This window comes from Pinus tabuliformis, chromosome 3_1, assembly GCF_031772625.1.
Source record: "Pinus tabuliformis cultivar Carrire ecotype Pingquan chromosome 3_1, CPIR1, whole genome shotgun sequence".
Taxonomy (NCBI): domain Eukaryota; kingdom Viridiplantae; phylum Streptophyta; class Pinopsida; order Pinales; family Pinaceae; genus Pinus; species Pinus tabuliformis.
In genome coordinates, this window is record NC_142301.1 from 629863279 (window position 1) to 629882377 (window position 19099).

The 19099-nt window shown below is 35.8% G+C and overlaps 1 protein-coding gene across 1 annotated transcript; it reads left to right on the top strand.

The window, feature by feature from the left end:
* The first annotated feature begins 9323 nt into the window (after positions 1-9323).
* On the top strand, positions 9324-9706 carry LOC149188628 (agglutinin-like). Its single transcript, XM_089410025.1, has 2 exons — positions 9324-9492; positions 9534-9706. Exons 1-2 carry the CDS (start codon positions 9324-9326, stop codon positions 9704-9706), a joined length of 342 nt encoding a protein of 113 aa, XP_089266151.1.
* The last annotated feature ends 9393 nt before the right edge of the window (positions 9707-19099 follow it).

Sequence of the window (19099 nt, forward strand, 5' to 3'; positions counted from 1 at the left end):
AAGATTCTTTTCATTATGAGCAAGGCACACAGCCTCTTCAGAAGATTCAGGGGCTGTCTCCTTTCCAAAAGCTTTCTCTCTTTCAACAAATTTTTTTCACAAGAGAGTCAAAGGTAATATCTTTGAGATTTCCATTTTCTTGCAATGACTCAAGATAATTGGAGTAAGTAGGATAAAGTACCTTGGGAAAAGTGATCAGAGGAATATCCAATTCAACCTTAGTGGCTTTGATATCATGCATTATAGATTTTACTTCAAATGCAAGAGCAAGAGGATCATTATTTTGTAATTCAAGAGTGAAGAGTTTAACCATGAGTTGAACAACTTCAAGTGTAGAGTGTGAGTCATAGCGTTCCTTTAGTTTTTGTAAGGCTTCAAAAGCATTTGAAAATGGTGAAATATGGTGACTCACCTCTTCACTTACTGATGCTGCAATCAATGCATAGGCCTTGCTGTTCTTATTTTCCCAAATGGTGAACTCCTTTTCTGAGGATAATGTCAGTATACCTCAAACAAAACTTGACACACAACAGCATCGGTCATTAACACACAGGTCCATTAATGAACAGGTCTGACATGACTTCTAGGTTTCGACCAATCTTCATTCCAGCAACTGAATGTCATAAATCGAGTTGTTGCTTTCATGAAACTCTGCAGTATTCATGCCAACCCAGCCGCTCTATCAAAGCTCACGGCCATAGAAAACCAATGCATAGAGAACAACACATATGTAATCACCATTCCAATGCAGATAGCAGATCCATGCTCACTGTAATGTCATTCTGATCTACAATCACTGTAGCACTACGCATACCACAACCTTCATATAGTTTAACGCAACAAGGGCTAGCTTGTTATGCCTTAACACAGCAACCATCAATAGTCATCAATGCAAAGAACGAATAATGACAGAGGAAAAAAATGACCATAGGGATAGTGTAGCAGAGAGTGGTAGGAGTTTCAATAGAAAGAAGCAACGTTCGTAACTGTTGATATATTGCAGTTACGATACCATATGTATTGGGTATGGCAACTGGTGGGGACAGCGCAGAAAGGCTAAGTGTTTTGTATGCAGGCGGAGCAGCGACAGGAGCAGAGTAGCAGAGAAGGTAGCACTAGTAGGCTTGATGGTTGTGGAGGGTGCCAGAATTAGCAGAATAATAATGAGTCACAGGGGATATGAGAGAGATGTCATTCTGCAAAGAATTTAGAACATAGGCAGAATAGGCAGAATAGGAGTTACAAATTAATGAGGGAAGCCAAAAATGGCGTTGGCTCTGATACCATGTCAGACCAGGAGGTAACTCCTCAAATCAATTCATGATATTCATTCAGGCTGGTCTTTATTATATACATAAGAGAGAGAATGTTCATTTCATCTCCCGGTGTCTCTTCATATTTTCTATTATTTATTTACATCAATTTCAGTTATTCACCCAATCCTGATGATTAGGTTTCAACATATTATTATACAGATGCCTTGCCAAAAAACGTTTATGCTTTTGTTAAGAGAGCTGAAAAAGAGACAATGGATTTAAACTTTACAATAGCAATCACCCTGGAGAAAGACTTGCATGCCATTGGACTTATTACTGATGACGATGAATCTAAAGACTCTAAGGAGACTATAAAGAAATATCAACCTTCTTCAAGTAAGACTAGAGAAAAGTATTATGTTTATGTTGAAAGCTTGAATAAATATTTAAAACCACTCACTAATGAATTCTTAGAATTAAAGAGAAATTAAAGTGAGGATTCTGCACGTAGCAAGCCCCCTAATTCTTTCTTATTTAGAAGGAATAACAAGAATAAACTAACTAAGTTTGTCCAAAGATCAAATGTTGTGTTGAATATTTAAAGTATTGGCATGGATGACTCTTTCTCCTTTCATCAGGAATGTCATTCAAAGGAAACATTCCCATGGTGGAACCACAAATGAATGCTCTTGTAGCCCATATTGTTGATACTTTACTAGAAGATGAGCAATCTGAATAGATAGAAGAAAAAAATGAGCCTACAACAGATGAGGAAAGTACAAGTATCAGACATTTAGTTACTACCTTCAATTTAATTATCAGTGCTGACAAGAAAAGTGTTGAAGAACCACCTCAAAGTGAGGCTCCCCTCAGAAACAAACTAGTCGTTATAATTTGAGGAGAAAAGGGCCCATTTATCAACAGGAAGTGACAAGACAAGAACTGAAAAAGAAATTGTTAAGAAGGATCTCACCACCGACCAATCTTGGTTAGAACACACAAAACAAGTCTATAAATGTTGTCGCTTCTAAGAACACTTTTGCTAGTAGTAAAAAAATTTCTATCACTTTGGAAGTTTCTAATAAGGATACACCTCTAGGCACTACACCACTGCCAACTAAAAATGAGGCTATTGATCATAATATGTGGAAGACTTGAAAATATCTCGTGTTAACATTTTCATCTTTGAGCTCACAAAGATAACAAGCTAGTGAGAGTTGCCTATCTAAGCCTTTTGACAATCTTCAGCAGGTGACAAAGCTTCTAATTCTCAAAAGGTCTCTGGTGAGTCTCCTAAAACTCTCAATTCTGTGGTTAACATTGTAACTTTATATTCTAAACAGTATTTCCCCACCATTTTTGCTAATCTTTGAAATCTTTAATTACAATTTCCATAATTGTTTGGTTGATTCAGGTGCATCTGTGAATGTAATGCCATTATATATTTCTAAGAGAATTAATGCTAAATGGGATAAAACCGATGCACAAATCATTCATCTAGACATATCACTTGTCCAAGCCATTGGTGAACTTAAGAATGTTATTATCTACTTGTCATCAGACCACCAGGTACACCAATGCATTAGAATTGTAATTATGGACATCCATGAAGACTATAGCATACTCCTAAGTAGATATTGGTCTAGTAAATTGCAAGGGTATTTTGCAACTATCACACTTATGGCTTCCATATAACAGAAGAAACAACCATATTTGAGTGGAAAGTGAAACCTACATGAAATATAATGTGACACCACTTGAGGGTCATAATGAGTATGTTGGCTTTGCAGACATAATATTTGGAAATTGATCATGGGTTTTATCAAGAACAACCATCACCCATCCCACTAGATACACAGTTGGAGCTCCTTCCTAGCACTCCAACTGGTGTTAATGAATCTTGTAATATAATGTATATAATAATAATAGTGTAGGAACCAATTTAATAGCTAACAATATTTGAAGTTTATAATTTGATGGTTTAAAAATGTAGGATGAATCTAGAGCTGGTTGCATTCTCATAGACCCACATAACAAGAAGTACATCTTGTCATGTCGTTTGGAGTTTGAGTGCACAAATAATATTTCTGAATATGAAGAAATTTTCCTTGGATTAAAGAAAGCCATCAACCTAAATGTAGAACTCCCCAAGGTAATTGGTGACTTAGAAGTGGTTACTCACGAGGTACGGAATACTATCCATTGCGTCTCACCAAGTTTAAAAAAATACCAATAGGAGGTGTGGTGAATTATTACTAATTTAAAAGATTTTAATAATATTTATATTCCTAGAATTAGAAATGCCGCAACTGATACATTAGCTAATGCAGTCATTAGAATGTTGCCTTTGAGAAATGGTTTTTCTATAGAGATTTTATAAAAACCATATATGCCTGATAATGTAACTAATTTTTGTGTTTTCAATGATGACCAACAGATACTGCATTTTATGGCTAATGTGAACATGTTCAACTATGCAGTCGTCTAAGAAGATGAGCATGATAAGGCTTTTCATGAAGCAACAAATGTAGTGAAGGGTAATACTCTGCCTAAAGGTGTAGTGTCCCTGGCAAAATTATATGACTTGCAAAACCAGTTTAGAGTATCAATTAATACTAAGAATAAAAGTTCAAAGTTGGCATTTGAACAAGCCAACCTAGGAACACAAGATATTATAAAATATGTAAACCTTTGTACATGTTGTTATCCACAAGAATGACAATCATTTATTCACCTTTTCAAATAGTACCAATATGTGTTTGCATGAAATTACGATGATTTGAAGACATATGATACTCATATTATCCATCATGTCATTCCTGTTAAAGAAGAGGTGAAACCATTTCAGCAAAAGCTAAGGAAAGTTCATATAATGCTAGACCCTCTATTCCAAAAGGAATTAAGGAAACTACTGGATGCTCTAATCATTTTTAAGGTCTGACATTCTACTTGGATTTCAAAGTTGGTCCCTATCAGGAAGAAGTCCAGTGAGATAAGGTTATGTGTCAAATTTCACAATCTCAAATGGGCATCAGAAAATGATAATTATATGGTGCCATCCATGGAACAAATCCTCCAAATAGTATCTGGGTCTGAGATGTTCTCACTACTAGATGGTTTTTTTGGCTACAGTCAAGTCATAGTGGCAAAACTAGACTTCCTCAAAACCACTTTTAGGACCAAGTGGGGAACATGTGCCTTTAAGTGCATGCCATTCAGGCTTATCAATTTGGTGCCACATTTCCAAGAGCAAGGACATTGCTTTCTGTGGCTTGATTGGCCAAAGTGTGGTAGTTTATATGGATGATGTAATTGTATGCTCTAAAAGAAGATCAGACCATGTGCATCATCTGAAACAAATATTTGAGAGATGTAGTAAGTATGGTATCTCTCTCAATCCCAAGAAAAGAATCTTTAGTGTGTTAGAGGGCACTCTTGTAGGACACATCATTGCCAAGAGCAGAATCAAATTTGATCCAGAAAGGTTTAAAGCTATAACCCAATTCTCATTCCCTATAAACAAGAAGGCTATGCAATATTCTTAGGGAAGATTATTTTCCTGTGCAATTTCATCTCTGACTATGCTTAGCTAGTTAAACCATTGTAAGAGATGATAAAGAAAGGTGCAATATATAAATGGGACAAAAAAGAGAAGGACGTTTTTTCTCATATTAAACAAACTATTATTGACGTGCCTGCATTGTCTAGTCCTGATTATGATAAGGATTTCCTGCTTTACACTTTCACTTCAGATTCACCTATTGCAGCCTATTGATGCCGAACAATTTGAAGGAAAGGAACGACCTATTTTTTTCATGAGTGCAGGCTTACATGGGTCAAAACTAAACTATCATGCCATCGATAAACAAGCTTATGCTATATATAGGGCAGTCAAGCATTTCAAGCCCTATCTCCTTCAGTCTCACACAATTGTGAATGTGCCTCAGCCAACAATTAGGATGCTCTTTGTGTAACAAGAGTTAGGTGAGAAGAGGTAAAATTAGATGAATTGTTTGCAAGAATATGATCTAGAGTTTAAACCATTTCATATTATTAAGGTTCATGACCTCTTTCAACTTACAGCTAAAGCGAGAGATGTCACAAAGCAAGACTTTTAAGGATGAGAGAAGGAAATCGAGATGTATAACTTTGAAAAAGTACCCCAGAAAAGCTCAACAACACCATGGTATTAAGATATATGGAAATTCTTAGATCTCAACACATTTCCCACACATTTATCAAACAAACAAAAGAGGGAAATCCACCTTAAAGCTCTATCTTATCAGCTTGTTCATGGAGTGATTTTCAGAAAGCACTATAATGGAGTTTTGTTAAGATGCCTAGAGCCTCAAGATACATAAAAGGTGTTAAGAGATTTGCAGGACGGACTGACTAATGATCACTATGAGGGTGATACAATTGCACATAAATTAATGAGGGCTGGTTATTATTAGCCCAACTTATTCAAGGATGCTCATGCTTATGCTTGTAAGTGCCCAACTTTTCAGAGATGTGCTGGACGAGATAAAAAATTAGCCACCCCACTGCAACCAGTAGCAGTTGAGGAACCATTCTGACAGTGGGGACTAGATGTTATTGGAGAAATATTTCCACATTCGTCAATGCAACACCAATACATTTTGACAATGACATATTATTTTAGTCGGTGGACAGGAGGAGTTCCTTTAAGACAAGTTAATGACTAGGAAGTCATCCAATTCCTAAAACAAAACATTATAACTAGGTTTGGTGTTCCAACGTCTCTTATCTTTGATAATGTGACTTATTTTTCTTCATTGAAACTTTACGATTTTACATTAGAAAATGGTATCATACTAAAGAATGAATCAAATTATTACCCACAGGGAAATGGTTTAGAAGAATCAACAAACAAAATTTTCATTCACATTATTAAGAAAATTGTTTTCATTGAGAAAAGGAACTAACACAGTGCTTTGGTGAACACATTATGGGTTGACCATGGGACTCCTAAGTCTTCCCTCAAAACCTCAGCGTACTTCCTGGTATATGGTAAATAAGCTATCTTGCCTCCAAACTTATATCTCCTAGCCTTGCATCTCTCCTAAGAGTCCCAAGGCATACCATGTCTTTTGGTTCAAAGCAGGATAAATGATTTGCTAAAACTTGAGGAAGAAAGGCTCAAAGCTAAATAAATATTTTCCATACATCAAATTCGTATTAAGCACTGGTTCGATAAGAAATTTGCAAGGACGAGGAGTTTCGATGTGGGTGACTTAGTATTGAAGTGAGATAAAACCCACGAAAAGTAAGGAAAACACACGAATCATCCTTATTATATATAATTAATCTTTTTGAGTACAAGAGGATAGTGAGGTAGATCGAACTGAGTAAGTCATGAAGGTTAAGTATAGCCAAAAGGCTATAATGGGCCTTTAATGTCAAATTTGGCTGACTTAATGTTGATATGGTCAAAAAAGGAATTATGGAAGCAATTCATATATAGAGTGAGGTTCAATAAAGAAAATTTGTGACCAATTCTCATATCTTAGTAGTTTTTTTATCCCTGTGTAAATCATTGAAGGTTTGAATTGGATTTAGAATAAATTTGTTGATTTAGTTGAATGGGAAATAGATTAGCCAACATGAATGACGAGTTCTTCATTGCTGCGGGAAGAATTAATCATTATAGAGCGATCAAAGGAGATGGAATCCTTTTTGTACATAATAGAAGAAACATTATGGTAATTTGCATCAGTTAAGGTTATGTGCAAGGTTCCAATTTTTGGGTTTATGGAGAGTTGATCCACCTATTGACATAGCTCTTTGTAAAGGTTTAATGTAAAGGTTTCAAAGCGAGTGTTAATTTACGAGAACAAGAGTTTATCTGCTACGCATTAGTAATCTAGTGGCATGGTAATCTAGTGTTGAAGGTATCTGGGTATGGAAGTATCTAGTGTAGACCCCACCACAACTTGCAAATATGATCTTGGATTTTGGAATTGACGCCAAAATTTATCTGGATTGGAACATAGATATTCACTTCTATCATGAGCAAAAGAGATATCATAATCTAAAGGAGTATTTTGATCAATGGAATATTCAAATTGATAATATATACATATTCAGTGAGAGGGAAAATATAGGGATCATCTACATCCCTAGATTGAGGCACTAGTGGAATGCTATCTCGATTGAAAATATATTTAGGTAAATAGCTATAGTGAGTTTAAGAACCATATGGGTTTTGGATTGCACAAGAGGTTGGCCTTAACACCTTTTGGAAAAGCACCCAATTATAGCATTAGGTCTTGTGGATGCTATACATTAAGCCGTGGGTTCTTAGGTCTTAGAAAATCGGGAATTGCGAAAATGTTTGCAATGTTAACATTAATTGTATAAGAGAACTTGAAAAGTGTTGATGACAATGTTTAAATTTTAAACCTCAATTCACAATATTAATTTAAAGGATTTTTAAACCATCCCCACACATGAGATCTAAGCATAATTAAGAAGAATTCATCAAATTCTTTTGTGCCACCATATATAAGTGGAAAGTGAATAAATTAGCATCAATACACTTATTATCAAAACTAAAGAAAAAAATCCAAAACATGTGAGATGTTTTTAAACAACAAAACTCATCAATAAAATACACTTATAACCTACCAAAAATATCATTAAAAAAAAAAGAAAAAGACAAACCTAACAACGTGAAAATGTTGCTAAATTGCAAAGGGCATCCTTAGAATTCACTTACCATCAAAATCAAAAACAAAGAAAATAATCACATGGACATGTTGTTAAGTGAAAACTCCCATCAATGAAATGCATTTATAGTTAAAAGAACGAAAGAAAAAAAGGTCATAAAATACACTTGAATGAAATCAAGGTGACAAGGCCTATCAATAAAATGCTTTGCAATGAAAACTAAAGGAAAAGTAATCACAAAATACACTGGTGGTTTAAAAAAGTGAAGGAATCATAAAATGACGGTATAAAATGCACTTAAAGTCAGCAACCAAAGGGAAAGGAATCGATGAAAAAAAACAAAAACAAAGGAAAAGGAATCAACCAACAAGGATCAAAAAGGAAACTAATTAATCAGTGGAAAAAAAAAAATTAAAATTGTTGAAGACATCGGGAAAAGGAATTAATGAAAGAAAATGCCGTAGTTTAATTAGATGGAGGAATTGGTCGGAAAGTTATGGAAATTTCAGTTATATTTAGAGAAAATCTGGCTAGGATTTTTGTAAATCCAAGTTATAGTTGTTAAATTTCAAAATTTTAGTGCCCTAGATATTTTTGATGGTGCTGAATCCATTTCCACCATAAAAAACATGATTCAAACACATTTCTCTACAAAATTTTTTGAAATATTTTTACCGGGATTCCAGCCACTTTTAACTGTCCAAACAATTCTTCCACCTCATTGAATCACTCCAAAAAAACGAAAAAATCATTGAATACATTTGCGATCAAAAACAAAGGAAAAGGAATCATTCATGGGCATGTACAATAGGTGCGAATACAATCAAAACCAAAAGGAATCGCAATGGAATCGTAGTTTGAGATGAAAGAGAATAAGCGCGCTGGGGCCCTTTTCGCATTGCTTCGATTCTTTCTGTGCAGAGACCAGCGGATAAGAAAAGGAGAATTAGTTCTCTATATCCAGCCAACTGACTGAGTTTAGCAGGAGGTAAGAGATGTGTGGTCACTAACGGCCTCCTCTAATGTTAATTTTAACCTACTGATTTCCTGTTTGATTTTTTAATTTTTAAATACAGATTTAATCCGAGTAGTTAAATTTATTTTTTTCACATGTAATTGATATAAATAAAATTTCAACTTTGATCATGAACATTTTTACACATCATATTAGACTATAGAATAAATTTCTGCAAAATTATCATGTATCATGTTACATTTTTCTTTTCTATTTAAGTTTCCAGTTGGATGATAATTTTGATTTTGCGATTCAAAATATTTAATCTTTTGATTCTTAATAGATTTCATTAAAAAAAAATGTTGATTATCGAATTGGTATGTGCCTGCTACTTTACGTGGTCAGTTTGAGCCATCAGAGCAATGGTGAAGAACTACTATGCCACTCGACTTTACGGGAACAGCAAGAGCGGAAGAAAGTGGGACGATGGCACATTTTCAGGCATCAGAAGGATTGTTATGACCACGACCGCTGACACATTAACCTCGCTGAAAGTGACGTATGCTTTGGAAGGCCATGATCCTAGTGTTCGTACGTAGTTAAAATAACTGGCTGCGTGGGTCGGGCTGGAGGTATTACGTCTCTGACTTTTCAAACCAATAAGAGGAAACTCGGACCATGCGGGCCAGAGGTTGGAACTCCGTTTGAGACTGATGCTGCTGCGCATGGCGTGATTGTGGGGCTGTTTGGAACTGCGATAGGCGCTTCCCTTAACTCACTTGGCGCCTACATGCTGCTGGACTGAAGTCCACAATAAGAATACAAAATAGAATAATGGCCCTAGACTGATAAGTCTATGTCTAGTACTATGTAATAAAAATACGCTATTATGTTTTATGTCTAGTACTATGTAATAAAAATACTCTATTATGTTTTATGTTTATGAAGCTTAACTAGATGTCGTTGTCATTTACACGATGACCGTACACTTTTAGGTACTAGATGATAAAATGCTCTATTTACTTTTTATATTAGTTAAAGTTATGCTCTATTTACTTTTTATATTTATTAACTTTAACTAGATGATTAGCTGATAAATTACACTATATTTTAATTTTGAAGTACAAAATTATATAATAAAAGAGAAAGAAGTTTATCACAAATTACTAAATAATAAAACATTTTTGTTTCTTTCCATAAATTTTAATTAACAAAATTCAATGTTAATGTTATTTATATGACTTGTGAAGATGTTGATTTATAGATTAAATGCTAGAGTGCTAGAATATTATATTAAAAGCTAAAGATTATGTGAAATGTCGGAAGGGGTCAGTTAAATTTTTTAGATTTTAATTTAATTTTGAATAAATATTTATGTAATGGAAAGTAAAAGAGACCAGAATTCATAGTGGTAAAATGATGTAATTTGAAAGTAGAAAGTTTTTGCGAGGGCTATTAATGGTGTGATGAATTTTGATGGATGATTGATTTTTTCTTTAAATTGGTTAAATTATGAATATATTATTTACTGATTTCAATGTTTCATGTTAATTATAATGTATTTAAATGCTTATTGATTAATATGTAAATGAAATAAAATATTTATGTTAAATTAATTTATTTTATTTTATTTTATAAAAATGTTATAGGGTTTTCTATTCTTTGCGAAATCCTCGTTGTCTCATTTTTAAAGTATTTTTTATTTCACATAATTAAATTATCTTTCCATTTTTTATTCATTTTTTATTGATATTTTGAGAAATTAAAAAGATGAAAAATGAAAATAATATATATATATATATATATATAACTTGAGCGGATTGAATTGTTTTCAAAATATGTTCTTTATCTTATTTTATAATATTATAATTATCATTTATATAAATCAACAATTATTGAAATAAACTTTTTATTGAAACTTATACTTCTTATATTATAACATATTATTTGCTTGATATCTTGATGTGCATATTATCTAAATAATAACAATTTATTATATATATTTTGACTCGATGATGCTGCCTAGTAAATTATTAAATGATAGTGGTAACATGTAAACTATCGAATCTAATAACTTTTATTCAAATTATATATTGCAATTATTCAAATTATATATTGCAATGATTTGAAGTTTGATAAGGTGGCTAAGATTAAAACTAGCCATTTCTATTTGGTAACAAAATTTCATTCTAATACTTGTATGAATGGTAACAAACAACAATTGTTTAATTATCTTGTTGATTGCTAATTAGACATCACGATGTGCAATTGGTTGGTTGTGGTTGTTATTGGCAAGAGTAATATGGCTTATTTGGTTGGTTGTGGTTGTTACTGGCAAGAGTAATATGGCTTATTTGGTTGGTTGTGATTGTTATCGGCTAGAGTAATATGGCTTATTGGAAATGAAGGAAAGCTTCCATTTCTAAGTCTTTTTTGTTAATGCATTTTTATTTTAAATATATAATTTTTTAAATATTAATAATTTTAAAAAACAATCCATTATTAATAGAAAAAGGTGTTTGTACAATACAACAAACAAAGTTTAAGCCAATTTCATTATATAATATATGCACCACGTAATGTCATGTACCTCCTACTATCACATAAAAATTAATTTATTTCTTTTACCTAGTTTGACCTATGGCAAGACTTATCATTCTATATGTTAATACATGATACCACCTTTGTTTTACAATTACATAGTTCCGGCAATCGAGAAAACTTTCCGGTAGTATGACTGTCATTTGCATTAAAGAGTCATAGTACCACCGTCACTACTGGATTCACCTGCACTTTCCACCTGGCTTAATATTTATTTCCCGCTCTGTCATGGTGGCGTGGCAAGGGCAGGAGTACCATCGGCTATTGTGCACCTCGGGCTCCTCCAGCCATCAACGGTGAGGGTTTCGGATGGTAGATCCAAGGGCTGAATGTTGATCTGAGGGTTTTGCATTCGTTTACTCTGGTGGTATGGTTCATTCTGTTCATTGTATCTTGGCGCTCGTTCCAGCTCCGCTCCGCCTTCCACCGTACCGAAACTGTCTGTAATGTTGTGTTTACTGCCCAGGGTTTGAGTTCAGATGTCAGTCTGTCTAAATTTCAAGCGATTTATGCAATTTGGTAAGTGTTCATCACATTTCCTTTTGCTTCCATTTCTTATCTTTTCATTTGCAACACACAGTTCATGATTTGTAACAATCTTCCTTTGTTTGTTTCCGGAATGAAAGAGGAATGGGCGCAACCAAGGAATGTTGGCTTGAATTAAGGGATGGTCGAAGCTTCTCAGACTGTCTACCTCCTGCGTGGACCACCAGGTAAGCATCTATGGTTCTGGTTCGAAGAGATTACGGCCCTATCTCTCATATGGCCTCGGTCCACTTCAGACTATCTGCTCCTCGTTAAATGGCATACTATCGCCGTTTGTTTGTAAGTTTTCCATGTTAAATAAGAGTGCTCCTTTGTTTTCTTAAGGGTTTCACTTATGAGTGTGGAGGGTTTAGTGCCTACTAAAACCTTTGTATTCCCTGATACAGTGTTCTTTTCATTATTCTATTTGCGCTTAAAAGTGTAAGAGGTTTTACCTACAGTTTGTAATTTTAACTCTTCAGTTGTATTACAGATATTCAATACAACCAGTACAGTGTGATTATGTTTCGATTTCTTTAATACAATACTTGTTTAAGCTTTGCATGGATCTTCCATTACTTGTTTATTTATCTGTACTGTATCCATTCAGTTTTCCCTATATTTGCCAAGTTCTTTGTATCGAGAATGAGGGTTCTCAGCCCTGATGTGGCCCTGAACTCCAACTTGTAAATTGGTTTAAAAGAATGAATTTATAGAAAGTTTGTGGTATAGTTTTCTTGTAATTACGATTTCGCTCTTATTGTTATCTTGTTGCACAGAGTTCTATTTACACATGTTTTTACATTGAAGCAGTAAGTTCCAAGTATTTGAGTACCAAACAAATTCTGTTTAGAAGGTCGTTTATTTATATATTCACCAGGGTGTTTCTTCTATGTTGGGATTCTTTCGGGTTACCTTGTGTGCTGCAACGAGTCACCTCTTTGTCCACCTGTTGGTTAAATAACTCACTAGTCGCCCAAAACCCTCTCAAGGCTTCTTCTTGTACTCAAGTAGCAGGAGATCCCCTAGAGGGGCTTGGGCTTCCCTGCCTGGGCACCTCCATTGAGGTTGCGTGGTCTAAAAAAATTAAATTTATCTCAATTTGTTGCCTGGCCTAACTTGATTAATATGTAGGGAAGAAATCTGTTATGGTTCTTGGGTTTGAGTATCCGACCTACACTCGCATTTGCTTTCCAGTTTGTATATATATATATATATATATATATATATATATATATATATATATATATATATATATATATATATATATATTCATAGAAGCATTACAATTTCTTTTGGTTTAAACAAGAATTTTCTAGAAGGTTAAAGGTGTTGTTGCACCTGTTACAACACTGTTTCATTTTCGATGCATTAGCTGCCTACACTCTGTCGCTTCTTAATTCTCAACGGTGTTCTTTTCTTTTATGTTTGTCATAGTTGTATTATTAAGAGTTCAACTTTCATTCTATTTTTGTATTCAATATCTTTTGAATTATTTATTGGACTATTACCGCAGACTTAAACTCCGGCCCTAAATTTCGTTATTCAAGATTACTTTACACAACAATTATCCCCTAGTTACTTTTTTCCTTGCATTAATAGAAAAGAAAAAAAACTAACTTTCATCATACAGTCCCAGTTACTTTTCCTTGCATTAACAGAAAAGAAAAAGAACTAACTTTCATCATATAGTCCTCTGCTAACTGCAAGGAATAAACCGTAGCTCTACTTTTTATTTCCGAACAGATCACATAAAGATTATCTAACAGATTTATCCGGGTGATTTTCTTACTTACCTGGTCTTTCCAAGCGGTAAAGGATTCCTCAAAGGTTCACCTGGGTTCTCTGTTCTTTCTCGACCACCCGACCATGAGATTTGTCTTTCAGGACCAGAATCTCCCCCCTAGCTCTCTTGCAGGACCACTATCCTCAGCAAGAACGCTTGCACTTAGTTCTTGGCTATCTGGTCATCACCAGACTTAGCCATTTGTCCTTCTTTTTTTTTCTCTGCCTGTCCCTACAACGCAGATTTTTGCCTCCCCCCTCTTCCTTTTCTCTGGAAGCCCTTCCAGTTAGGGGAGGTAGTTAGGGTTGCAGTCTCAGCAACCATCTTTTCCCAACTTCCTCCTTAAGAAGTTGCCAGCACTTCCAAGAAAACATTTCTTATTTAATATATATATATATATATATATATATATATATATATATATATATATATATATATATATATATATATAAAATAAAAGATTATTAAATTTCAAACAGCTAATAATGTCATATTCAGTTTTGTCTTTTACCACAGTAAAGTCAAATATTTACATTTTCCCGGGGCATCACATCTCCCCCTCCTGAAATTGGACATCGTCCCGATGTCTTTTGACCATGAATAGCCCTGGGTAAGCTTTTTTCATGAGCTCTTCATCTTCCCAGGTGGCCTCATCAGGCCCAAAGTGCTGCCACTGCACTTTAACTTGGGTAATAGCTCGCTTCTGCAACATTACTTCTCTCCGGTCAAGGATGTTCAGCGGCTCGACCAAGATTTCTCCTTCCGGTTCGACTTGCAACATGCAACATCCTAAATCAGTTTTCTTTTAAAGGAAAAACACTTAGATTGATTTACCAAAGATAATTCTCACCTGTATATCCTGCCATCTGATTACATGTTTAGGATCATAAACATATTTTTTCAACACAGAAACATGGAAGACATTGTGGACTCGTATGTGACTTGGCAAGGTGAGTTGGTAAGCCACCGGCCCAATTCTTGCTAAGACTTGGAATGGTCCACAAAATCAAGGTGCCAACTTAGTGCAACCATTCCATTGTAGTGTGCTCTTTTTTGCTCATATTCTTACATACACATGGTCACCAACTTGGTACTCCTTGAATTTTCTTTTTTGGTCAGCAAAGTTCTTTTGCCTGTCTTGAGCTGCTTTTAAATTGGACCGTACCTTCTTAACCATTTCCTCCATCTCCTTAAGCATTTCGGGACCTAACATCAATTTGTCTTCCGGTCCACCCCAACTTGAGGGTGTGCGACACTTCCACCCATACAGTACTTCAAATGGGCTCATTTGCAGTGATGTATGATAGCCATTATTATACACAAACTCGACCAAGTGCAAGTAATCTTCCCACTTGGTTGGTTGCTGCATTACATATGCCCTTAACATGTCTTCCACCACCTGGTTCACCTGTTCTGTTTGTCCATCAGTCTGAGGGTGATATGCTATACTGAAATTCAGCTGAGTCCCAAGTTTTGCAAACAATGTTTTCCAAAAGACCGATGTAAATTTTACATCACGGTCTGAAATTATTGTTTTTGGTAGCCCATGCAACCTAAATATGTTCTGCATAAAAATATGGGCGATCTATACAGCTTTGTAAGTAGATTGCACAGGTATAAAATGTGCTGATTTACTAAATTTGTACACCACCATGGAGTCGTTATTTTTATTTGTCTTAGGCAATCTTGTTATGAAGTCCATAGAAATGGTTTCCCACTTCCATTTTGGAATGGGTAATGGTTGTAATAACCCCGCTGGGTGTTGGTGTTCTGCTTTAATTTGTTGACACTCCAAACAATGTGCCAAGTACTTAGCCACATCTCTCTTCATACCCAGCCAGTAATATTCTTTCCAGAGTGTAGTGATCATTTTCTGATATCCTGGGTGTCCAGCATAGTGACTTTTATGAAATTCATCCAAAATCAAGTTTTTAATGCTGTTTTGATTGGGCACATACAACCTTTTCTTGTAGCATTCCAGTAACATCCACCACATAATCTTGCTGCTTTTCTTTGTTGGTTGACTGCTGTACTTGTTGTTTTATTTGCTGATATACAATATCTTGTTATGCTACTCTTTTAATCATCTCTTCAAAGGGGCTTTTCCATTCACTACAGGAAATCTCATATAAACATTGTAATTTCCAACTTAGAGCGTCCGCCACCCGATTCTCTTTCCCCTTCAAATGTTTGATTTTGAAATCAAAACCACTTAGGAAATCCACCCACCGTGCTTGCCTAGCATTTAAAGTGGGCTAGCTAAAATAGTTGGTTAGACTATGGTGGTCTGTCAATAATAAAAATTTCCTTCCCATAAGATAATGTCACCACATTTTCAAAGCGTGAATGATGGCTGCCAACTCTAGATCATAAGCGGAATATTTCTGTTCATGTTCTTTTAGTTTCCTTGACTTGTAAGCAATTACCCTCCCTTCTTGCATCAACACGCGTCCTACACCTTCTTTGCTTGTGTTAGTGCACACCACATAGTCCTTAGTAGGATCATCTATGCTTAGAATGGGTGCGGTGGTGAGCAGATGCTTAAGTTGCTCAAAACTCTATTGGCATTCGGGAGTCCACCTAAAAATTCTTCCCTTTTTCTATAAGGAAGTGATCGGGTAAGCTACTCTCAAAAAACCCTCTACGAACCATCTATAATAGCCTGCTAAACCCATGAAGGATCTGATGTCTGCCACATCCTTTGGTACCGGCCATTCCATTATGGTCCTTATCTTTTCGGGGTCCACCGCGATTCCTTCTTTAGTGATTATATGCCCCAGATATTGTATTTGTTCCCTAAATAAATCGCACTTGCTGAATTTGGCATATAACTGATGTTCTTGGAGGGTTTGCAGTACCAATCTGAGGTGTTCCCTGTGCTCTTCCATAGTTCGGGAATATATTAGTATATCATCAATGAAAATCATCACAAATCTATCCAAATACGGATGAAATATGTTGTTCATTAAACACATAAAAGTTGCAGGCGCGTTGGTTAACCCGAAGGGTAACACCACAAACTCATAATGTCCATATCTGGTTCCAAAAGCAGTCTTGGCTCTGTCTTCCTCCTTAATTCTGATTTGGTGATACCCGGATCGCAAATCAATCTTGGAGAATACCGTTGCTCCTTTTACTTGATCAAAAAGCTCATCAATCCAGGGTAAAGGATACTTATTCTTGATTGTCAATTTATTCAACTGACAATAATCCACACACATACGAAGGGTCCCGTCCTTTTTCTTAACGAACAATACTGGGGCTCCCCAGGGTGACACACTAGGGCGAATATAGTTTTTGTCTAACAACTCCTGTAACTACATTTTTAGCTCTGTCAATTTGTTGTGCTCATTCTATAAGGTGCTCAGGATACCGAGGCTACCCTTGGGACCAATTCAATAGTAAAGTCTATATCTCTTTTAGGTGGTAACCCGGGAATTTTTTCCGGAAACACATCAACAAATTCTTGTATCACTGGAATTTTTTCCAAGGTGGTTGTTTTGTCTTTTGAGTTAGCATAGCCCATTTGGATGGCATAAATTTGACATCCCTTCCTAATGCATTTTGCTAACTGAGAGGTGGTTATTGGCTGTACCTTCATTGGCCGCTTAATCCCTTGCATCTCTTGCCTTACTTTAAGCTCATCTTTGTAATAAATAGTCTTTGTTTTGCAGTTGACTATGGACCAGTGTTTTTCTAACCAGTCCATACCGATTAGAACATCATATGACCCAAGGGGAAGCAAATTTAAATCTGCCATCACTGGCTGTCCTGCTATCTTTAAAGGGCAGTTATTGACTTTTGCAAGCACTCATCTCTTGGCCCCTGTAGCCAAATGTACTAACCAAGGGTTCTTGAATTTAATAGGTTGAAATCTATAGTGCTCTACAACCTTAGAACTAATGTAACTTAACGTGGCTCCAGGATCAATTAAAATAGTTATAGTAAGGTCTAAAATTTTACCTTCGAATTCCACCATGGTCGGCTGGTACTCCGCCTGACGATCTTCTAGGGCCGCATTAATCCATGGTAAACTTCGTCCTATATCGCCGACTGTCGATGCTTCATGAATCTGGGAAACCTGTTCGGTCCCTTTTCGTTGAGGATAGTTTTTAACGTAGTGAGGCCCACCACAACCCCAACACTGCACAGGAGGCCTTGCTGCCCCTTCGCTGTCTAACTTTACAAGTTGTTCACTGATTTTGGACTCATTGGTTGGCTTGGACCTGAGCGAATTTTTCTGTACATTTCTGCTACTTTGCCCCTTGCCAAAACCCTTGTTACCACTACCACGATTCCCTTTATTATTTCCAGCCAACTTATTACTTCTCTTATCATTCCATCTTTTACCTAGAATTTCTCCCTTATGTTTACCTTGCTGGTAACAAATTCTGGCTTTCCGTATTGCTTCATCCATTATCTTTGGATTGTCAAACTCAATCCTTTCCCGCATATTCAGAGGTAAACTACTAATGAACCTATGCACTTTGGCTTTTTCCTCTCTAATATAAGGCACATAATGAAGTAATGAGGTAAAACGAGTGATAAATTCGTCCATGGTTTGCTGTCCTAATTGCAAGTCATGGAATTCTCTTGCCTTTTCGTCATAAAAACGCTCGGTCAGGTATCTTTCCTTAAAGTACCTTTGAAATTTCTCCCAAGTTATGTTATGTTCGCTTACTCCTCTTACAATCTTAACTTCTTCCCACCACAGGGTGGCTTTTCCCTGTAATTGGAAGATGGCCAACCATGCCTTGAGGTTGTGATCGTATTCATATAGTTGGAAATATTTGTTCATATTAATCAACCATGCCTCAACTGCTTCCTCCTGTTCTCCATCAAAGTGTGGTGGTTTGATCTTATGAAATTCCCCTTGCAACTCTATTTGTTGCCTTTTTGATGTCTATTGTTCGGAAGCATTATCAGATCGTTCCTCCTCCCTTCCTTCTGACTCTTCAGCTTCTGTGTGGTGATTCTGCTCTTCTGACATTCTTTGCTACTCAGCACTGGGATTCGTTGGCTACTGATTCTGTTTATCGGACAAGCTTTTTATAATCCTTTCCTGTTCCATAGTTAACCTTGCGTTGTCCTCCCGTAATCGGGCCATTTCATTTTTCAACTCTTGTACTATCTCCAAAATTGCCAGATTTGTATTGCGAGCCTCCTCTCCAAGCTGTACCCATAACTCGGGGTTATTCTCAGGACCAGTTGCAGGTCCCTGACCCACCACAAACATGCGTGACACACTGTCTGTTCTTCTCATGCTGTTCGTCTTAACTGTTTTTT

Coding starts and splice junctions, on each gene's coding strand:
- LOC149188628 (XM_089410025.1), top strand. CDS start 9,324: ATGGTGAAGAACTACTATGCCACTCGACTTTACGGGAACAGCAAGAGC. Junction 9,493..9,533: donor AGGCCATGATCCTAGTGTTC/GTACGTAGTTAA, acceptor GTCGGGCTGGAG/GTATTACGTCTCTGACTTTT.